The sequence below is a fragment of the Ilyonectria robusta genome, assembly GCF_021365365.1.
Source record: "Ilyonectria robusta strain PMI_751 chromosome Unknown BGZ61scaffold_61, whole genome shotgun sequence".
In the NCBI taxonomy this organism is placed as follows: Eukaryota; Fungi; Ascomycota; class Sordariomycetes; order Hypocreales; family Nectriaceae; genus Ilyonectria; species Ilyonectria robusta.
In genome coordinates, this window is record NW_025764495.1 from 42845 (window position 1) to 65303 (window position 22459).

Here is a 22459-nt window from a genome sequence, read left to right on the forward strand (position 1 = left end):
TAGCCACCAACAGCCACCATGGAAGTCGTCAGTTGTGGCATTCACGGCTTTGGTGAGACCATCGGTCTTGACGTTGACGAGCTACGCGTGTTCTGGAAGCTTCACTTCGCCGATGAGCATGCTGTCCAGGTGGCATACCGCCTAGTGGTGTCGGACAGCAAAGACATCGACGGGCATGGTCAGCAAAGAATCTGTTTCGATACCGGCCGCGTCGAAGGCCGCGAGCAGCGGAACGTCTTGTGCAAGTCGCAGAGTGGCTTCAAGTCGACAACATTCTACTACTGGACCGTGACGGTCTGGGACCAGAATGGAAACGAGGCGACCAGCTCAGTCAGCGAGTTCTACACGTCGTACCCTCGATCCTCCAGGCTCCTGCCGCCGTATAGCATGAACCAGAAATATGTAAGACTCAAATCCGCAGAGCCTCGACTTTCAGTTTACTGACCGGATGCTCCATAGATGCCGCACTCCAGTCTTATTTTTCGCACTTGGTTCGAGGACGAGGCAAACCGCTGGAAGGCCGTATGGATTGGTGATGGAGGTGACAAGCCTATCTACCTCCGAAAAAGCCTTACCTTCCAGCGCAAACCGTCGCGCGTCATTATATTCGCCTCAGGCTTGGGCCATTTCAATCTTTCCGTCAACGGTCAGCCGGCCTCGTCCCACGTCCTGGACCCAGGCTGGACCAACTACCACCGGACAGTACAGTTTGTCGGGTACGACGTGACGGATACTATTTGGGACGGGGAGAACGCCTTTGGTGCCCACGTCGGCAACGGCTTCTACGCAGGCGACCAAGGGGACCGCTTCTTCTGGCCCATGTACGAGGACAACACGTACGTCCGCTACGGCAACGAGCTGTGCTTCTTTGCCGAGATCCATGCGCATTACGACGATGGCACACACGAGTGTATCGTCTCCGACCCGAGCTGGACGGTCCGTAAGAGCGCCACCACACTGGCGAATATCTACGCCTCTGAAAACCACGACCGGCGGGCATATCCCGTTGGCTGGGACGCACCAGGCTTTGACGATGCTACTTGGCAGCCGGCCAAGGCGCTCACGGGACCAAGAGGCAAGTTGCGATACCAGAGCCAGCATCCAGTTATTTTGCACAACACGTTCGTGCCCATTAAGCAGAGCACGGTCAAACCTGGCGTCCTCATGTACGACCTTGGTCAGAATGCATCCATCATGGTACGAGTCGAAGCCAGTGGTCCCGCTGCGGCCGAGTATCGCGTCAAGTACTCCGAGACGATCGGTGAAGATGGCCTTGTGCTTATGCCGGATCCTCTGTTCAAGGAGTTCGAAACGGGTGTGTACTCGAATATTACGTTGGCAGGGCAGGGAGAGCAGGAGGTTTGGACGCCCGACTTTAGCTTTACGAGTGCTCGATACATCCAGATCGAAGGCGCCTCGCTGGATGGGGAAGACGGCCTTCCTGTCATCCACTCACTCACTGCGCGCCACGTCTCGTCTGGCGCTCCGCAACTCGGTTTCGTGAAGACTGACAAAGAGGATGTGAACGCATTAATTAACGCCTGCTACTGGACCTTCAGCTCAAACATCTTCAGCTATCACACTGACTGCCCACAAATCGAAAAGTTTGGGTGGCTGGAGGTGTCGGCTCTACTCTTTCCCGCCACACAGTATGTCCGTGACATGGAGGCTGTCTACTCCAAGATCCTAGACGATATCATCGACACACAGGAGCCCTCCGGGTTGGTTCCTACTATGGCACCCTTGGTCAGATACATGTAAGTGATGAACCTGCCCTTCGTGGTGTGACTGTTCTAAGACTGACACGAGTTAGGTGTGGCCCTATGCATGACACCATCACCTGGGGCGGTGTCGTGTGCTTACTCCCCGAACAGATTAAGCACTACTACGGCTGCACAGGTGTCTTCAGAAAGATATACAAGCCATGCGTGCAGTACATGGAATACATGCAAGACAAAGAACGACTTGGCGGACTCATTGAGCACGGCCTTGGGGACTGGGGCTACAGCATTGCATACGGAAATCACCAGGCAAACATCGAAACGGCCATCTACTATCAGTGCCTGCGCAACGTGGCTCTCATGGCCAAGCACCTCGGGTACGCAGGTGACGAGGCTAGATTTACTTCGTGGGCAGAGCGTATATACACCGTCTACAACCAGCAGCTCCTCATCACGGACAAGACAACGTATCCCTACGCGTTCTACACATCTCGCGACGCCCCTGGAACGCAAGACCGCACAATGGTAGCCCAAGCCGTCGCCCTCCAGCACGGGCTCATCCCCGCCGAACATCGCGCCGACATCATCCAAGCCTTCATCGCGGCCGCGGAAGACTCAGGCCACGTGATGCGGGCGGGAGAGATCGGCCTCAAGTACCTGTGGAACACGCTGGCCGACCCAGATGTAGATCGGCCAGATATTGTGTTCAACATGATACGCCAGGAAGAGCACCCGTCATACATGCGCTTCCTGCGGCGCGGCGAGACGAGCCTGCTGGAGTTCTGGCAGGACGAGTGCCGCTCCAAGTGCCATGATATGCTGGGCACCATCTACCAGTGGTTCTACGACTATGCGCTGGGCGTGAAGCCGTTGACAGATGCGTACCGCACGTGGAGGCTGCGGCCGTGCTTCAAGACCGAGTTGGACTACGTGGAGGGCAAGGTTGAGTCGCCGTATGGACTGATAGCGGTTTGCTTCGACCGTAGAGGGAGACAGGATGGAAAGGCGGTGGTGGATGTCAGTGTGCCGACTGGGACTACCTGCGAGCTGGTTCTTCCGAGCGAGACAAGTGTGGTAGAGATACAGAGGCAGCCGGTCGATGAGGCTCAGAGGTTCAAGGGCAAGACGTTGGAAATGCTCCAGGGCCAATATAGACTAGAGATTACAGCTTAGATGGACATGTCTACTCTGCATCACAATAGGATGCCTCTACTATTTCTCTTCATATATTTGGACCTCGCAAAGACGCAGCATGTGGTGACGGCGTACCGGCTTCTGGCCGCTCCTCGGTCAATTGCGGCATGGACTCGGTGGTTCCGGGGTCACCTAGAGACTACATCCGAAGCTTCGTTGGTGTGTTACACAATAACTTCGGCAGTCAATAGACCGAGGGCGTAATGAAGCATCCCAAATAAATGCTCGAGATATTAGGGGCAGTTGTCACCTCGCTTGGCCCGTTTCTCGTAGCGTCCACAACCTGAGACCCCAATGGTTGGAGGCTCCGGTCCGGTCCCCCTTGATCTAGACCCATGCTCACTGGGGGGTATTGCGAAATTTTTGTCCTACTCGGCAAACAAAAGTGGTCGCGGTCCTGAGTGATTCGGCCTCGGTCAACCCGACAACATACGAGCCAGCCTCAAAACCCGATATCTGTCCCGGGCAATAAACTCGTTCTGGTGGAGTTGCAGATGACCGGCTTTCCGGGGTCCGGCATGGGTCACAGTTAGCGCCGGCTTTCAATATCGTTGATTGGTGATACAAACCGGCCAACTTTCTGTCTGGTTGGCCGTACGGATCCGCCTCAGAACCCCATCTCCAAGTTTTCATCAGCCGGCTTTGAAGCGGTTGATTGGTATTCTCCACCGGCTTTGTTTTTGTTCTATTGGTTACGCGGCCTCACTGCGGTGGAGACACGACTGAGATCCTCAGCTAACGCCACCCCCTCGTGGTGTTCTCCCATATGGTTCATTTCTCCACGTTCTCCCCGCAACCCAGACGCGGGACTGACGCAGGAGGGGGAGGCCGGGGACACAGGCAAATGGGATCTAGAACACAGTGGTCATTTGTATGGCTGATCACGACCTGAGTCAGAATATTGCAACACTCGGCGCCGGCACAAGATGGTGCGTGGGAAGTCTTGGAGCTCCCGGGACGCTTCGTAAGACACTCGGCCAGACCCGACTGACAGCCCAATGCCCGCGCCAGCTTAATACTGATCATTCAGTGGAATTGTTGTTATGTTGGGTTACAAGGTTGGCGTAGGACGACTCTGTCAACGCCATCAAACACTAAATTCTAATAAAGACCACTCGTCATGTACAATTGGGTTGATGCTGCTCCATGAAGTAGAAGCAAATGATGCTGGCTCCTAACTGTTCTCGCTCGTTGCCGCCAAGTTGCGTATCACTGGGGACAACATCGATGCCGAGGCTCGTTGCGTATCATACGTGAACCGGTCCAGACATTCCATCCGCCAACGCCAGATGATCTCGCCCCTGTCGACACTTCCACGCGTACCTGTTAGTCTACCCTGGTCCAAATGCATCCGAATTTTGTATTCCCATGATCATCGATTGAGTTATGCGACTTCTCTCAAGATGGGCGTTGCCAGCTGCCTGGCTCAGGTCGAAGTCGGGCCACAGATCGTCCACCTTGTCCTCGAGTGCCAGTGCATGTGCAATGAGAAACTTGACCATCCACTTGTCGAAGCGATGCGTGTTTCTGCTGAGAGATAGGATGCAATTCTTCTGGAACACGACCAATCGGTTAATCTGCGACCTGTCAGTAAACACATACACCATATCGCCCAAACGGACTCTATACCATCAGCTCCACGCTTGACCAGTAGCTGCGCAGCTGTACCAGCGATGCGAGATTTGACTCGAGGCGGTTTCTCGAGTATTCAAGCTCATGGGGCTCTCCGAACAGGTACGTGTGCAGCAGCACCGATGATGATACAATCGTGACGTGGCCCACAATGTTGTACAGAGCGTCTGCGCCAGGGACCTCCCGCGATGCCTTCAGCACATCACAAATAATAGCCGCATGAACCTTGCACAGATCTGCGTATTTCTTCCCGTTCCTCGTAGACGGCCGTCGCTGGTCGAGGTATTGGTAGAACAGCAGCGTGTAGTAGTGATGATGGCCGAGATGGAAGGCGATGAAGACACTGCCTAGGCCACGACTCACGAATGTTGCCAGGTTTTCCAATGAAAATGCCATTTCGGGGCCAATTTGCTGCTCAAAAGCGGCAAGTTGGGATTCAAGGCGTTGAACCGACTCGTCCATCCAACCTTCGTCCCACTCAGCTATCTCGGCGAGTTCCTTGTGGAACTGCTGTATCTGAGCATAGATCTCGACCAGTCTTACCATATGGCCCCAGAGTCCGGGTCGCCATTCTGCATCAGGGATGTCTGGGTCGCCCGGCTTCATCAGAGCGAAGACAGCCTCATCCATTGGGACTCGGGGCCCCTTCGCTTGCCATTCAAACTGTCGCGACAAATTTGAGCCACCGCTAGCCCATGTGTCGATGATGAAGCAGGTCCAGAAGATCCGCCTCTTTGTCTCGCGGGTGACTCCGTCATCAGCTTCGCTGGGAGCTCCGAGATTGAGTATTTGAGCCATGCGGATGGCAATCACTGATGATGCAGTTAGTTCGACGCTCCCCATCTGGCCCAGGTCAGGTCCATCAGAAATATACCAAAGTATAACGACTCGGCATCTGCGTTGCAGTCGCCCATGCAATTATTCCCCACCAGGATACACGCCTGGATGTTCTCAATGCAGACGTGCTCGAGATCGTCCTTCAGCGCCGCCTTGGCTTTGGCACAATACATAGGTCCGCGGGCCCGTATGTCAGGGTGTGTTGCGAATCTGGAGCTTTGTCAACACTAGTCTGGCAAACGTCAAGAACCAATGCTGGCCGGGCGATTATACCGTGCCGACATGCCAATCATGCTCAAAAGGACAGGCTGAGAGACTGTTCCCGCAACGACGCTGGCTTTGAAGGTTGACATATGGAAGAGACTGTGAGGTTGGTTATGAATGAATCGGAAGTACAAGTCTACCAAGTGTATGACTTCTTCACGAGAGCGAGTTGAGATGATGGGGGGAAGAGGTTGCGCGGCTGTGGGAGACTGGGATGCGGGAATGGCGGCCGAGCAAGACAGATTCCGCTGCAGGCATTGAGAGCACGCCGAGTCCCTTATCCAATCGCATCTTCGCTTGCCAGTTCTGCATTGGAGGCATGCCTTTACAGGTCGCATTGTGTTGCAGCTTCAATGACTCTATCTGGAATTGTTGGTGGGTGATGGAGCGGGATAAGAGTCTGAAGAAACCTCGATAGTATTTAATAGTACTGAATTGCTGACTAAGCATTTAGTAGAAATTAATTGTAATAGTTATGTATAGCTAGATATTGGTTCCCTGAAATCTAGCTATTTCAGTTCCTTATTTAAAGATTCACCTCTGATATTAATTCTACATTGCCAGCTATTTTCTCTATGCCTGTAGCAATTTAATTCCAAGAGCTATACTCCTCGTCTCTCATCTCGCACATATTCCGTATCTCCTTTTCACTTCCAAAAAGAAGACTTATGAAAACACGATGCAGGCCAGTTGAATCTGGCTCGGAATGCACAGGTGAGTCACGTTGGCCCCAGCTGAACCGAATAACCTGCCCGAGTTCGACTGCGGCCTCCGAATACTCTGCGAGTTTCTTCGCAAGGCCGGGGTCAGGGTCATTCTGGTCCCAAGGCTGCCCAGTCTCTGATAGCGTCTCCAACACTGCGTGGACGGCCGGGTTTGTTGCCATAACCCTAGTGGATGGGCCGAGAATCGTAAAGGCGTATTTAGAATGGGGAATCTTGGGCTCAGAGCAAGTGCAGTCAAACATAGGACCGTCTGTATGCCATCGCGGCACAGCCCATACGTCTGTCGGTAGCGTCATACGGATGCACAGCCAGCAGGAGTGTGCTTCTTGAACCATGGAGTTCGAGATCGAGGCACCAGCTGTGCAATCCTTCCAGGCTAGAGCTAAGAATCTGTGTAAAACTGGTGCCAGAAGCTCTTCGTTCGCGTCCGAATTTGAGCTGATGAAAGTGGCGGCCTGGGTGGCAAGCAGGTGGCTGTTGAAAGGACCGTAAAACCCGCCGGATCGATCTTTTTCGATGGATGACACAACTCCAGGGTGTAAAGGCTCGTGTGGGAAGATTGCCAACGGTGCCGGCCGAGTTGCAGACGCTCGTTCATGTCCACCAACAGTTCCTGGCTCGTGAGCCATAGCGACTGCGCAAAGTAGAAGCAGCGGAGATGGCGACTTTGGGGTTTGTGTGCGGACTTAGACACCTTGGTGCTCTGCTCGAAGAGTCTGCCGAAGGAGTGCGTGAGAAGGAATATTGCGGGGAGGCCTTAGGAAACAAAGGGCACGTAAAGCTGAGAGGGGTAGTCGCCGGATGAGTCACTAGTAGGAATCACTAGTAGGAATCACAGGTGCGATGCTATCACCCAATGAACTACGTGATGAGTGATGATGACTCCCTACCTAGGTAGCTACCTAGCTATGTGCGACAGACCGTGTGTCGCAGGGGCGTTCACCGTTGTCGCTCTGTGCCTAGCATCTCAGGCATTGAAATGGACATGTCGGAACTGTGTTCCGACAGCCGGACCAACAGTCACACCCCGAATAATTACTACGTAGTAGGTGCCGACTCCACAATCCCTACCCTACATCGACCGTCAATTGATAAGAGACCATGATCGGACAGGCACTCAGCACTCATTTGATCGCGGCTGCAGATTTACATGCTCAGACTGCTACGATACAAATTCTGATGGTAGATGATGTGGATGAATGTGAGACGATATCTGCCCAAATGCCGAGAGCTTGGACTAGACAACGGAATCTGACTGCTAAAGCAAGATGTCCTGATGACACTTCTCAGGGATGCAGAGTGTGAACTTGAGACTTCCTAATTTGCTTTAATAGAAGAATCATGAATAAGTAAATATCATCGCATTCAAGAACTACAGACAATAAAGGTACAGAAAAGACACCATCTTGGTAAGAATTGCGGCTCACTCGATCTCAACTGAACACTGAGCAAATGTTGTGAATAAAGAACCCGCAACCTGTACGCTGAATCAGACACAAGACGATGTCGCTCACCTTTGCTGCTGGGCTATTCGGGCACAGGGCAAAGGTCGTAGTTTCCATTGACGTTGTTTCCCCACCACGAAGGGAAAGGAACTGAAGGACCACCCGCACCGAAAACGGCAAACGAGAGGATAAACAGAGCCGAGAGACTGGCCCCATCGAAAGCACCCGTGATCAAGTACGAGTAGTCCTTGAAAATGCGTGGGCGGTAGTTTCGAAGGTAGAACTGGACGAAGAATCCAGCAATGACCTGGCTGAAAAGAACGCAAGTTTGGCTGGCGTTGTAGGGGATATAACCGCAGTATTGGATCAGCTGAGGCATATTGATTTCCCAGGTCGAGAAGTTTCCGATCTTCGGGACAAACTAAGGGCACACAAAGTCAGCTTGGATATAGAAACACCGAGGTAGGCTGGACTCACGCGAACAAAGATGCGATGAACAACGACGAGGCCGGCACCAACCGCCAAGCCAACTGGAACCAATTGGTATCGACCGCCAACCTTGTAAAGATAAGAGGCTAATGCCCAGGAAGTGGCATTCGTGTTGTACGATTGCAAGGTGGCACCGCTCCAGGAAGAGTTGCCATCACCATCGGCGAGCAGGGCTCGGTTGTTGCTGACAATGGAAATCATAACGGCGTAGTTGATGAAGCCACCCAGGATGGTACCGTAAATTTGAGTGAGGAACATAACACGAGGGGGAATTTTGACTATAGTAATGAGTTAGCTCGCGGAGATGGTACGAAAGATGATAAAAAGGCACTGACGATATTCGCCCATCTTGAGGTCATTGCACAGGTTGACCGCATTAAGGATTACATTGTGCGACCAAGCGGCAAAGTACATGTTACCAACGGGGCGACCAGGGAGCATAAGACCTGCCAACATCTTGGACAAGTTGTTGGTGGCAATGCCGTTACCCCAGCGAGAATAGAGGAGGGTACTCTATAGCCGTAATGTTAGCAAGTCACTTTGTAAGTTGACGACCTGGGGCGACTCACGAAGGGCGCAATTATGATCCCCAGCACCAGTGACACGATATAGGCCCACACCGGCAGGGTGATGTCCTGAGTAAGCACTACAATGAGACCGAGGACGAAGCTGAGGACAAGAACGCCAATGTACCACCACCAAGGTGCTTCCTTGTAGTGCTTGGTCATATGGGCGTGATGCGGATCCTCAAACTGATCAGTCTTCGCGCTCTTGTATGCGTTGATGATGTCCTTTCCCCAGAAGAGGATGACGTGGAAAATCAAGGCGCCAATCTAGAAGACATTTAGCATTCGTCAAAAGGAGGCAAGCATGGAGATGAGAACATACAGCAGCATTGGCCATGAACAGAGCAAACGCAAACGTTCCAGTCAGTCTCGGCAGGCCGAACTCGGCCAAGGCGTCTGTGTCGAGCACGCCGCCGACAAAGACCTCGTCGATGGGATAGGTTGTGCCGTTGTCCATTCGGAGCCTGGTCGACATAAATGGGAGTTCTTTAGCGTCCCAGGCGTTGCCCCAGTAAACTCCAGCCATTGCAATGAAGCAAACAGCAAAACCGATGCCCTGATGGAGCTGGAGCTTGAGAGGCAAAGCTGTTTGGAAGGATGTGATCTGGATTGACATCGACTTGGTCAGTTCTGTTGCTTTAGTCCCACAGCCGAACCTGCGCTTACATATTGCCAGTCAAACGAAAGAGTGAAAAGGCCCATTCCTTCATTGTTTGTGGCTCCACCAAAGACTTTTGTGAGCGTAGCCGCCTTGCTGCCAGTTGCTTTCATCGCAGCTAGGCACTATCTTTCACGTTAGTCAACTCGCTCAACATGTGGTTTCAGAGCCGCAGGGTGATGCATACAGGGATTGAGACGGAGTTGAGCCACGGAAACATGTAGGCAGGAAAGAATTCGTAGAAGAACATGCCCGTGAAGCTGTACCAGAAGTACCGCAGGGGCTTGGAGTCCTTCACGGCCTGCCAGTGAAGACCCTGGAGAGTCTTGACTGTAGGCAGTGTGCTCCAGTAGACGGCGTCGACGTGCCAGACGCAAATAGGACGCATGATGCCGCAGATTCCGTAGCCAAACAGACCAATGGAGATGACAGTCAAGATGACGGTGACTGGCTTGAGCGGCATGTCGTAGAAGAGGTCCTGGGCAGAGAAAACCTGGATGCTGGCAGCGGCGTTGGAAGCCGATGTAGCGGTGATGGAGCAGATGGCGTGCTCCTTGAGAGTCCATGGCCCGGGGTTGATGAACTTGAAAGCTGAGATCCATGCGGGAAGCTTGCCCTGTCCTCCTTTAGCCCTCCATCGAGCTTCGAACTTATCGCCGCGCGGGAGGAAGGCGGCCCATGCGTTGCCGACAAAGTAGGCGATGAGGACGATGAAGGTTCCTTGGATCGTAATAGCGGTTGGTTTAAACTGTGTGAGAGTGTGCGTTAGAAGACGTCCAATATAGAAGAGCATACAACAAGTTCCCACTTACCTGATAAATCTGGTACATGACAGACTGGAAACATGAGAGCACACTGGCCAGCACGAGACTGCGGAAGGTCAAAGCCGGGTCTCCGTCATCCCGAAGTGGCAGAAGATGAGTGGCTGCATCGGCACCGGTGATGATGATGACGTCGTCGCTGTTGCGGTCGTCCTCATGGTCGGTAGAGCCGGGACTGATCTTGGAATCAATTCCTCCCTCCTTATCGCCGTAAACCGGTGCAACGTCTACACCGACGGCGGGCTTCTCGTTGAGGTCATGCTGGCTGGGGACCGAGGATGCCTTGCTCTCTGCAGGACCGAGGTCCTCGGCGACCGGAGAGATGTCGGATGGCATGTCTGTGATTGCAGGGTGGTAGGACGAGGTCTTGGAGCGCGTCAACAGCTTGTGTGAGCCTACGACAGCGGCAAGACACCTCTTATAAGGAAACTCTAACAGGTAGCTGCCACCCCATGAACCAGTACTTATGTCTCATTTAGATCCAGTACATCCGTGACGCGATAGAATGTAGACATGGCATTTCTCATTATGCGCGTACAATGATCAACCTTCCGTCCGTGGGATCGTCTAGATTACTCGGCCATGTCCTGTTTTGCAGGATCTTTTGTAAATATTGGTGGGAATTGCCTGTTTCAGTCTTAAGGCCTGTGTCCTTTTGTCCCAAGAACCCGATTTATCCGATGGTAGGGTCCTGTGGCGATGGTGGATCTTGATTGGGTTCCACGAAACACCGAGATGGCCATATGTAGTTATGGTGCTTCGGAGAGCCATCGTATAACACACGACTGGTGACAGGACCTTTTGTTACACCTAATACCGGGTGTATCTACTGGGGACCACGCGCGTACAGTAGACTGAGTGGTCTGGACGGATAGCGTGCACAGAGAGCCCGGTCTCCTGCCAGTTTGGGTCTAGCTCCACGACTTCACCATTATCCTCGCAATTGACACCATTCCCAGCACGAAGGTTCGCCACTACCCCCTTATCCAGATGTGGAGGAAACTCTCTTATCTACTTATTATACGTCCAAGCTTCACGAAGCATGCATTGGCTAGCTGGGGAAAACGCGTCCATCACTGCCATGGACATCTTGTCGACGAGTGGCGCGTGGCCAAAAAGGTCGCCGAATTGAGGGATCTTTTGCTGGGGAGATTGAATTGTGTAACCAAACTACGCCGCAGTTATACTCGTTAGGAACAACGCAACAGTCCAGTATGCATTCTTTAATCGCCACAGACAACAGGATTCAAATCCATCCGCGGCACCTTATCGTTCCAATGGGACCATAACCAACACTACAGGGGGGGGACGGAAGTTGCGGCACGGTTGCCGATTTCGTCCCACAGGAAGCTCGTTGATGCTAAAAGAACGATGAAAGCGCTTAATAATGGCAAATAAAAGACTTCACTTGAACAAAAGTGATTGTTGTTCATGGGGCATTTTAAATTTTTTGAAATCCAATTAATCGATTTCCATTTGGGCAAGGAACGTGGAAGTGATGCTAAAGGGTTAACTGGTGAAGTGGGGATGTCTTCCTTAGTCTCGGAACTTTTGTCCACCGACTACTACTTCACCAATAGATCCAGTTCTAGAACGGCCTGGCACCCTAGCATCCATGTAAAACATGATACCCCGTGGTTTCTGCATACCATTTATAGAACCTCTATCGCGCCAATCATACGAATGCGTCAAATCTCAACCGCGGAAGGCCCGGTCTATCCCTGCTTTACACTCTACAGGTGGGACGAATTTGATGCTAGAGGATGAACTTCTTGCTTTAAGGTGCGACACTGACACTTCACTGGTTTGAACGAGAGGTACGCTGCCACGGCCTGTCAACCGAGGGTGAGCAGCACGTAGCCTAACCAGTCGGATCACAATGACAAGGAACAGAAAAGGAAACGCAACGGTGCATTGACTCCTACCCGATCGATATGATGCCAAAGGTCCTAACAACCCCTAGGTACACACGACGGTGAATTCCACCATCCAACATTCACGTGGATATCGTGGACTTTCCAGGTCATTCATGTATGACTGCTTTAGCGGGAATTATGGAGAGACCAGTACAAAGGTGCCATCTTACGACAATAGAAGGTTGGAGCCACCGAACAACATTTTTCGATGAACGTCTGGTATATCCCTCGGTTACTCAGAGATGAATTGCAAGTCCCAGGATCACAGCGTCCTGAAGGTTGCAAGTCTCAATGACTGCAACGGTCCGTGAAGTGTGGAGTCAACTAGGAAGTGCATTTGTGTTATGAAGTTACACTAAAACAAGACCTGTTCAAGAGAAGACTGAGCTCACGTTTGGAGAAGGAGAGGTGGGCGGCACAGCAGTCACCTATCTAATTACCGCGTCGAGAAGACCAACCTTGAACGGCTGACTTCCGGAACTGACAAGAATATAAATCATCTTTGCGGCTCCATCAACCGCTTTCTACGGAATGCCAGCAACTACCAAGACACTTTTACTCCCGGTCGTGTTGGCGATACTACAGATGCGAAGATAAATTGAACGTCGCATCGTGACAGGTTTAGAAGAGTGTAAGTAAGCACTACTGAAATTTGCTCTCTTTTAAGCTAGGCGTGGTGGATCATGACATTCTTCTCCGACTGGACAGCTCTTACACTCTCCAGGCATCTTTAGCAGCGTACAATGTGACGAGCTCCGAGCACAAAAACCGTTGTTTGTTACGTGTTTCCCAGATTACCTAACTCCTCCATGGCCAGATTGAGTCCTTACTCGTCGTCAACACAGGCTTGCTGGCACCCTCAACTCGACTGGACATCCCTCCTAGCTGATGGTGAGAGTACATCTCCGGGGAAGCTAATAAAAACAGAAAGTGAAGGTATGTTATATGCCGAACAGACATTCTGCTGGAATCAGGTACAAGCTTCTTTTCCCTGCATTTGGTAAATCGGCTGTGTCGGCTGGGAGATCTGAACTTCAGAACTCAAACAACAACTTTTTCCAAAGTGGTACGGTGAAGGTGCCAATTGAGGCTACTAACCGACTCTCTGTTCTTTTTTGAATTGGAATCGATGAATAAATGCCATATTATCTGATATTGGGGTTATTGCATCTCTTTGCTAATAGAGAATGATTGTCAGCGCGCGCGGCAATTGCGGCTACCCTAGACACTTACCAAGCTTGCGAGAGAGTGAGTTCTCCAAGTGTAGGAATGGATTGGGTGTAGTGAATGGCTCCGTCACTGTCTGGGAAAGGGTGCGCATATTTTATCCCATCAATGAAATGACAACTTAGAGAGAAAGCAATTTAAAAGGACAAATAAGTCAGGGAATTGGCCGGTGTAATAATCAGCGACAAACATAATACTAAGCACTCAATAGCAGTGTGTCTTCTGAAAATCGGGTAAACCCATATTTTGGAATGCCCTCAACACACGATCGTGGAATGAAAGCCAACACTCCTTGCTTCTTCATTCTCACACTATCATAGCTTCCTAACCGCAGTTATTGATGATCTTCAAGCTGGCAAGCTCGTCCTGGGTGGACCAACCATCAGACTGAGGCCCGTTGCACATCAACGCTCCATCAAGGCCCAGCTACCATTGTGCAGGCAGTCCGGCTCGGTGTAGGCGACGACTGTGCGGCAATCGTCCTCGGAGCTGAGGTCGACCTTGATGCCCGACGTGGGGCTGTTGAAGGTGTTGATGTTTTCGCAGTCCTTCGTGCCCTCACTCCTGCAGTCGCCCGTCTCGCTGTCATCGCTGCAGAACGTTTCAGTGAAGATCTGAATTTGCCAAGTCATGTTGGAGGCACTTGCCACACTGGCTAAAGCGGAGAGTGCAGAGAGGACGTAGGTTGCGCTGGCGAAGTGCATGTTGGCGGGTTTCGTTGTTTGAAAGGAAGTGGAAGTTCTTTGACTGAGGAGGAGGATCTGGATGGTAGACGTAGTAAAGTCAAGATACTTGGTGGAAACTTTACACCCTAGCGGCGACCACAATCTAAATATAGTATAGAATCCCATACTTCGCCTGACTGCGAATGCGCCAACATGGACTGACTCGTATGTTTCGAGTACCCCTTACCTGTGAGCCAAGTTCGTGTCGTTTCTTGGATGGTGGTAGATATACTGAGTGTTTCATACACCCTGAAGTTAGAGTTCTCATTTAGGTCGAAGTGGTGGTAAGAGATGGAGGATTGAGATGATCCACAACATCCACACGCAAATGAAGCCAAAAACAGCGCGATGGATTGACTAGAAGAATGACCAAGCAATGCAAAAGATGGGTAAAATAACAACAAGACTTAATTTGATGGCTTATATGGGCAGAAGGACAACCAAACAAGGAGTGACCTGGGCGTGTCTCGTCGTGCATCCGGATTGCAGGCGGCATGTATTGGCGTGGTTGTCTCATCACCCGACTTGAGTCGGGGCATTTCGTCACTTCGCCACAAAGTCAATTGTCAAGACTTCGTCGACTGCAATGAACACTACGATGTCTGCGTCAAGTGTCATACCTCGAGCCTGCGGCGGCCCTGCATAAGTCACAAACTCGACATGCTGCACTTAGCCAGAAGAGCACAATGTCATGGAGACTCGAATTTGGCGGTATAAGACGGCTCTAAAGCCAACGTCTGATCCAGATACTCCGGAGAGACTCTGGCCAAAGCTTCTATTAGGATGAATCCAAGTTTGGCACTGCCGGTTCTCACAGAAAAGATGGCTGCTGCGTGAAATGGCCTGCCAATTTATTTAGACCAAGAGGAAAACGTAGAATTATGACGGTCTCATACTTCACCGAATGACTTGAGGTATAACTTCTGGAGATGTTTTATTTCTATTTACTCCCCGAGACCTGTAAAGTCTAAGATAGATTAATTACTTGAGTTTGAGATGTCCAGGCTCTGGTTAGGCAATACAGGTACTGAGCAGATTTATTATACGAAATCCTTCTACAGAGTGACACAGAGACAGTATATTTCACTTCAAGATGTTGCCAGCCTCTACACACACCTAAAACTAAAGTGCTTTGTAACTTCATACAGAACGAGTATCAGCACAAGTAGGTGCTTCAATAAAGACACCCGTCTGGGGGAATGGATCAAGTGGGCCCCAGATGTTCCCCTTTTGATCTCGCCCTACACCCTTAGTGAGAAAGCCCATCTCTGAAAAGTCGTTAGGAACTGGTGGCGTTCCAGGAATATTCTGCTCGGCCTGAACCCAAACATTGACCGGCTGCACATACGTCCCAGCGACGATACCATTCTTAGTGGTGCGTGTTTTCGAAACACCGTTTATCTCTGCAGTGACTCTGTACTCTCGAGTGTAAGAGTGCAAGATATCGTTTCGATATTCGAACTTATTCTGTTCGTTGCGGCCTCCACGTAAGCCCATAGTGGCGATAAGGCGGTCTTTTGGCTCTCCTGTGCAAGGGTCGACATCCATAGCGTACAGAGCAACAGTCGCCCGGTTGTTCGACGTGAAACCAATGAACTGATTATCAGAAGTCAGTTAACTATTTCTCTCATTTGTAATCCGACAATCAGGAAGTAGCATGGGGTATGATAATGCGTACCCTGGAGTCTGAAATTTCTGCATTTGGGTTCGGGTTATCGATGCCAAGAAGACCCAGCTCCATCCGAACATAGACAATATCTCCGAGAGTCAGAATCTGGACGTTTTGCGCCACAATGCTAAAAGCAACGACCTCACTTCCTTTACGAAAGCCGGAGAAAGTGATAAAGTCTCCCGGTAAGAAAGGTGCCATCACAAGGGGATCAGGGGCGGTGCTGAATGCCAGTCAGTATTTTAAAGCACAATCAGTTGAGGATAGTATACTAACAAGGTTCCAGGGCCGTTGAAAGGCCTGTTGCTGAGAGGGCAAAGAGGATCAGAGCTGTTCCGCGGGATGCACATCGGAAAGCCAGAGAAAGACGAGATGCTAGGACTCTGGTCGTCGGCTGTCATAAGGGGAGCCCCATCATAACCGACAGAAAATGCACCATTGGGGTCGCTGATGCGGACAGTAGGACCGTTCTGGATTTTGAGGCTTCCATCCGCATAATCGAGTGACTCGATGAAGCCGCTGGCAAGACCTTCGAAAAATTCATAGATGACAACTTGGGCTACGCGGTGAACCCCATTGATGGTATTTCCCATAACCTGGAGGGTTGAGAATGAGTGAGAAATACTCATGTGTGTAATTAAGTGAAAACATACCAGAGTCTCAAAGCCAGCAAAGTCTGCCTTACTAGCCACAAAGTCTTTCCAGGGAACCCAGGCCGCTGGGAACTGTATTTGGAGATTCTTGGGGACAATCATGTTGAATCCATTGACGGTAATGGTTCCACCAGTGTTGTAGACGGACTCATCATCCACGGTGGCTTCTTCAAATCCACCTTGGATAAATACAGGAGCATCTTGGGCAGAAGCGAGGAGTGGCAAGCGAAACAAGTGATTGCTAAAGACGAGAAAAACAATAAAAGAGATTATGTTCATGATGGAGAGTGCGTGTACGGTGGGATAGTGGTAACGACAAAAGAGTGGGAGCTTCGGAAGTGTGTGAAGCGTGATGGTGAGGAGAGTAAAAGCACTTGGGGTGGGGGAGCTTTTATCTCTCAAACAACCCAGTTTTAAAAGTTTCTTTCACTATGATAACGACAGCCTATGCTTGTCTTGTGGCATTCGGCATATGGCAAGCACCTGTCACCGCAGAGGGGTTAGAAATGCCGAAATTAATTCACGGTAGTAAATCTGACAGAACTGAAAATTCCTCAAATCGATGAATAAACAAAAGTGTTCTCACCTGCCTCATTGAGTCTCAGGGTTACAGCGCAGTTCAGCAAAAGGATCACCAGTTGCTTAATTGTGGGCTAGGAACGGCCATTATCCCTCGATTGTCACTCTCTCGATACCACTACGCGGAGGCATGCGTATCTTTGGTGACCCTGACTAATGGCTCTTATCAGAGACGCGTTCGCATCCTGTCATACTTACAGTATCCCTGAACCTGGAGGGGTCAGCTACTGAGCAGGTGAACGGTGCAAGAGCCACATGGTGATTGAATGGAATGGCGGCAAGAGAGCTCTAGCCTAGATCTTGGTTTAGCGTATACTAGCTCAGCGATTGACCCCTGCCTGCATGCCGGGCTGAAGGCCGGCTGCAACATTGACGGTCTGTCGGAACGTGGAGGCGAAGTGACAGGTTTTCAATGGGGTAGACTATTAATTTTAGGCGCGGATGCCGCTCGGACTGAAGGCGAGGACATTGCTTTTGACCAAAACTTCTAACTTAAATGCAGTAGGGACACCAAGGCGTCGTCCCATGGTAGGCAATGACACGGTTAGGTCCTAGAGGCGTAAACATCGGCCGTTCGGCATTCCTGATAGATGGTCCTTCAGTTGTATCAAGCTTTTTTGAGAAAATAGAAGGAGGAATAAAGCACTCGGTTACCATGAACAGTACCAGGGTGTGGCCTTTGACATCAACTGCCGTGCATTGATTTCGGTCGCCCCCAGCCATTGATGACCCATTTAAGACCCTGGCTTCTCGGGCAGTGGATTTCAGCTACGTTAAGGGCTAGACTCATGTGATGAGGGATTAAGATTTAAGCAGACCTGAAGCAATTCTTGGTTCTCTGTCATAATAATGCGTCCCGTCTCCACATGGAGCGGGCTTAGGTACATCGGTCAGGTAGCATTGTTGAATGAATCAAACAGATGTAGTCTCGGAGTTAGATTGACAGATCATATCAGCCTCAGTCAACCAAGGCAACGGAATTGATGCGAGTCGTCCCGCAGTGATATAGCGCACCAGGATGTGCCGGGTGAGATCCGTAGCGGAGCTGGCCACAAAGGAGACCAATCTCCATTCCTAGGAGAGATTATGTCACCATCTCCCCTGATCCTGATTCTCTCCGGCTCCACAAAATAATGCAAATGTTGATACTGCAAGTTCGAAGAAGCTTGATTTTAGCGTTAAGTTGAAATGCAACGATGGCGGCTCCATCACCCTACCCATGTAAGATGTTGCCGTTGTTTTCTCCAAACTAGGGGGTTGTCTCCCTCAAACTCTGCCGGCCATGTCCTTGCAGGCGGTCGGCATTGTGAATGTTACTCTCCCGAACCACATGGGCCGGCAACGATTGACTACAGGAGTTACAGCAGGGGCGCGGGCCTATCCTGTGCGGTTGCGGTGCAGGGATAGACACGGACTTGTTTCCATGCGGGGCTTTTTCTTGACAAGGGCCCGTTCAGCTGTCCGTTGAGATCCGCTGTGACCCCAGGTTCTATTTATTGTTCCGGGGAAAGCCTATTGCCTGTCTTCAGCCCCGGGTTGCAAGGGAACCCTAGTCATTCTGGAACTTCTTGGCGGGATGGCTAACCGAGAGATGCTGCAGCCATGTTTGAAGCCGAGCGGCTCTACACGCAAATTGGGAAGCTTGCCCCGAGTCTAGGACGTTTGGCTGCAGCGGGAAGATATCCGCTCAACCGGCGGTGTTTCCGGCATTTGACCCCTGCCCTCAAGCCCCCGCTCGCGTACGACGTCGGCTTACTCGTGCTCTGACTATTCTCAGTTTGATGGAAGCACCGGTATCTTAACTGTGTAACTTTGCAATCAAGCCAATAAGGCAAGGGAAAGGGGGATGAGATTGGCGTTTCGGGAGACAACTTTCGGTGGGAAGGGAGCAAATAATGTCTAAGAGCAGAGAGAGAGCTGAGGATGAGGCTGATTTCGGGTTTATTGAATGGAAACATTTACTGCATATGAAAAAAAATATTTGACTCCTGTCTCCAAGCTAAATAAACTAACGAGTCACGCATTTGTATCTCTGTCGGCTTCGGGTTCACGCTTGTTACCATGTCCTCGCGGGAATACGACTCGTCACCCACAGGCAAGGACTCTACCCTCTGCCCTCTGCCGCTCTTTGTCCTAGCCCTATATGTCCTAGCTCCTTATGACTCGCGTTATCATGTGCCGTCTACCTTGAACATAACCAATGGCTTCGGCGCACGTGCATCACGGGGAGATAACCCATGGTCGTTGCCGCCTGCAGCGTAGTAATGGCTTGACTCTGTCTCTGTGAACCTCATTACCATCCTTGTTTGTTCTCTCCCCTTTAACTTACAGAAATCTTGAAGTCCCAATTGGTCTGTTGTCCATTGTCCATAGCGCGAGCGGCTGTCCCGAATCGGAAGATATCTCGTCACGCTCGGTATAGTTGCAGTCTCTATAGGCGTTCCGCTTTCTATGATTCACTCTCCACTTCTGTCGGCGCCATCTGGTGGCATCATGCTGTTAACCGCGTGCACCTCTCCACCAGTTCAGAGAAACCAACCCGGATGACGCCTGGGAGTTGCATTGCTAGTTTGCATGCCCCTATACCCGACTTGTCCGCATGCCCCGAAGGCAGCGTTAGGAAGCACCTTGCATATTGCGAGTAATGAATTGTAAGCAGCCTCCTCCGGACAACCTGGCAGGGTCTTCCAGATGTCGCCCTGAACCGGAAATTTTCTCAACGTCCATGTCTGATAACGGAGGAAAGGGGGAACGATCCGTGGGACTCCGTGGGACTCGACTCATATCAGAGTCCGCATCTGGTGGTTACCTATAAAAAACGGAATCCCTCGTTTGATAGGAGTTTCTCCAACCCATCGGACATCACCAGTCGTTGATCTTCAACAGGTACTGTCCATTGTCCTTTGCGTCCCAATTTTCCTACTTTCACCCTCTTGGCTGCTGTTCTTGGTACTGAACACGTTGGCCTAGTGTAAAGTAATTTGGATCATGGAGCTGACTCGCTTCCTCCTCACGGCTTTGGCCTTGAATAGCCTGAATGTATTGTCTACGGCCCAGAAATGGACCTATGATCTTCCACCAGAAGAAGAGGCAGCTCTGAGTACGGTCGTTGAAGATGATCACAACGACATCGTCAGGCTCATGAAGAGCGACGAAAGTCCAGAGTACTCTCTCATCTATCGGAACGCTCTACCAATTCCTCCTGTTAAGAAACCCATGAAGTAAGACCGGTCCCGTATCATATTGGCATCGGCTCACAAATTCTTAGGATCTTCAAGAACCCCGTGACTGGTAAAGACATCTGGTACTACGAGATGGAAATCAAATCCTTTACAAAATCTGTGTACCCGAATCTTCGACCAGCCACTCTCACAGGTTATGATGGTATTTCCCCCGGGCCTACCATCATGATCCCGAGGGGGACTGAGTCCATCGTCCGATTCATCAACAATGCCGCTCATGAAAACTCCGTTCACCTGCACGGCTCCTATTCTCGATCCGCTTTCGACGGATGGGCCGAGGACATCACACAGCCAGGAGAGTACAAGGACTACTACTATCCTAATGCACAGTCTGCTCGACTTCAATGGTATCATGACCACGCCATGCATCTGGTGAGTAAATGTCATTGAATATATTGTACCGGAAGCGACACAAACTTACAGCCGACTACAGACTGCCGAGAACGCTTATATGGGCCAAGCTGGCGCCTACATCCTGACGGATTCTGCCGAAGACGCGCTGGGGCTCCCCTCAGGGTATGGTATTTACGATATCCCCCTCATTCTGAGCTCGAAGCAATATAATCAAGACGGTTCGCTGTTCTCTACTGCTGGGGAGAAGGACAGCCTTTGGGGAGACGTTATTGAAGTGAACGGTCAGCCGTGGCCATTCCTAAACGTTGAGCCACGCAAATATCGGTTCCGATTCCTGAATGCTGCCATTTCGCGATCATTTGCCTTGTACTTCGTCAAGCAGAATGCTCTTAATGCCCGGCTCCCTTTCCAAGTTGTTGCGTCGGATGGTGGACTTTTGAGCGAACCAGTTCAGGTTTCAGATATCGTGAGTTGACCCTTTTCATTGAGAGATCAATGTCAGTGGAAATTGGCACTAACTGACTTCGCATTCAGTACGTCTCAATGGCCGAGCGTTATGAGATTGTCTTCGATTTCTCTCAGTACAAAGGCCAAACACTCGAGCTTCGAAACCTCGAAAAGGTCGGAGGTATCGGCACTGATGACGACTATGAGAACACTGACAAGGTTATGCGTTTGGTGGTAAGCTCCGACGCGGTTAACGACGACTCAACTGTGCCTTCGAAACTTCGAGATATCCCCTTCTCCAAACCGGACACAATCAGTGTCAATCATCATTTCCGCTTCCATCGGACCAATGGCGAGTGGCGAATCAATGGCGTTGGGTTTGCCGATGCGGCCAATCGCGTCCTCGCCAAAGTTCCCCGTGGAACTGTCGAGATCTGGGAGCTCGAGAACAGTTCTGGCGGCTGGACTCACCCCATTCACGTTCATCTCGTCGACTTCCTTGTTCTTGAACGTGACGGTCGACGAGGAACCATGCCGTATGAGAGCGCCGGCCTCAAGGATGTGGTATGGCTTGGCAAGGGGGAAACTGTCCGCGTTGCTGCCATCTATGCTCCGTTTGACGGCGTCTACATGTTCCACTGCCACAATCTGATCCATGAAGATAGTGACATGATGGCCGCCTTCAACGTTACTTCGCTGGAAGACTTTGGGTACAATGATCCGCAGTTCTTAGACCCCATGGAAAAGAAATGGAGGGCAAAGCCCTTTGGTCGCACGGATCTTAATGACAGGACGGGACCTTTCTCTGATGATGCCATTGCAGAGAGGGTGGAGAGCATGGCGCGGGCGAATCCTTATGGAGATGTTGATGCAGTGGATGATGCTCTAAAAGACTACTGGGCGAACAAGAACGCAGTCAAGCGAGATGCGAAGTCTGGAGCTATTCCTCGGTACCGTCGCTTGCAGGCCAAGAGTCAGATTTAAGGGCAGATGTGGTAGTGATTTTGACAGATCATTAAGGTCAGGGTTGCAGCTGTACTTGCACGATTGCTATCTCACTGCTTTATCGTAGAGGTAGTCCAATAACAGACTATCCAACTCTTTTCAGGGACACTCTTACCACCATTTGCCATTTCGATACCGCAATTTCGGCATTAGGATGTGAAATGCCAGTACCTCGAGTATTGAACCCATTGGTGCTCATCTTCACATTGCTGTCGTATAGGATTGGTATCGTCACACACAAAGCTAAATTTCTTGCAAATTAAGACGCCCGGCCTGGGTGCTTCGAGAGA

The 22459-nt window shown here is 50.9% G+C and overlaps 7 protein-coding genes across 7 annotated transcripts; 2 read left to right on the plus strand and 5 right to left on the minus strand.

Moving 5' to 3' along the window:
- Positions 1–18: 18 nt before the first annotated feature.
- BGZ61DRAFT_572862 (bacterial alpha-L-rhamnosidase-domain-containing protein) lies at positions 19–2894 on the plus strand (the record flags this gene model as incomplete). Its single annotated transcript, XM_046256112.1, has 3 exons — positions 19–402; positions 460–1757; positions 1799–2894. The coding sequence occupies 3 exons, from the start codon at positions 19–21 to the stop codon at positions 2892–2894; spliced, it is 2778 nt and encodes a 925-aa protein (XP_046094338.1).
- A 1352-nt stretch (positions 2895–4246) lies between these two features.
- BGZ61DRAFT_500543 (uncharacterized protein) lies at positions 4247–5677 on the minus strand (the record flags this gene model as incomplete). The annotated part of the gene is made up of 4 exons (XM_046251560.1): positions 4247–4492; positions 4545–5359; positions 5422–5594; positions 5658–5677. The coding sequence occupies 4 exons, from the start codon at positions 5675–5677 to the stop codon at positions 4247–4249; spliced, it is 1254 nt and encodes a 417-aa protein (XP_046094339.1).
- A 381-nt stretch (positions 5678–6058) lies between these two features.
- Positions 6059–7352, minus strand: BGZ61DRAFT_467722 (uncharacterized protein). Its single transcript, XM_046247804.1, has one exon. The coding sequence runs from the start codon at positions 7000–7002 to the stop codon at positions 6238–6240; it is 765 nt and encodes a 254-aa protein (XP_046094340.1). The 5' UTR covers positions 7003–7352; the 3' UTR covers positions 6059–6237.
- Positions 7353–7646: 294 nt separating this feature from the next.
- BGZ61DRAFT_594731 (OPT oligopeptide transporter) lies at positions 7647–10688 on the minus strand (the record flags this gene model as incomplete). Its single annotated transcript, XM_046256864.1, has 8 exons — positions 7647–8239; positions 8296–8585; positions 8643–8820; positions 8877–9140; positions 9196–9477; positions 9540–9656; positions 9719–10279; positions 10344–10688. 8 exons carry the CDS (start codon positions 10686–10688, stop codon positions 7901–7903), a joined length of 2376 nt encoding a protein of 791 aa, XP_046094341.1. The 3' UTR covers positions 7647–7900.
- Positions 10689–13899: 3211 nt separating this feature from the next.
- Positions 13900–14199, minus strand: BGZ61DRAFT_541410 (uncharacterized protein; the record flags this gene model as incomplete). The annotated part of the gene is made up of 1 exon (XM_046255045.1): positions 13900–14199. One exon carries the CDS (start codon positions 14197–14199, stop codon positions 13900–13902), a length of 300 nt encoding a protein of 99 aa, XP_046094342.1.
- A 1161-nt stretch (positions 14200–15360) lies between these two features.
- On the minus strand, positions 15361–16821 carry BGZ61DRAFT_373493 (uncharacterized protein; the record flags this gene model as incomplete). Its single annotated transcript, XM_046242252.1, has 4 exons — positions 15361–15816; positions 15899–16112; positions 16166–16485; positions 16543–16821. 4 exons carry the CDS (start codon positions 16819–16821, stop codon positions 15361–15363), a joined length of 1269 nt encoding a protein of 422 aa, XP_046094343.1.
- Positions 16822–20109: 3288 nt separating this feature from the next.
- BGZ61DRAFT_373494 (Cupredoxin) lies at positions 20110–22148 on the plus strand (the record flags this gene model as incomplete). Its single annotated transcript, XM_046242253.1, has 4 exons — positions 20110–20342; positions 20390–20735; positions 20797–21183; positions 21252–22148. 4 exons carry the CDS (start codon positions 20110–20112, stop codon positions 22146–22148), a joined length of 1863 nt encoding a protein of 620 aa, XP_046094344.1.
- Positions 22149–22459: the final 311 nt, after the last annotated feature.

Excerpts from the sequence above, each read along its gene's own strand:
- BGZ61DRAFT_467722 (XM_046247804.1), bottom strand. The coding sequence starts at position 7,002 with ATGGCTCACGAGCCAGGAACTGTTGGTGGACATGAACGAGCGTCTGCA.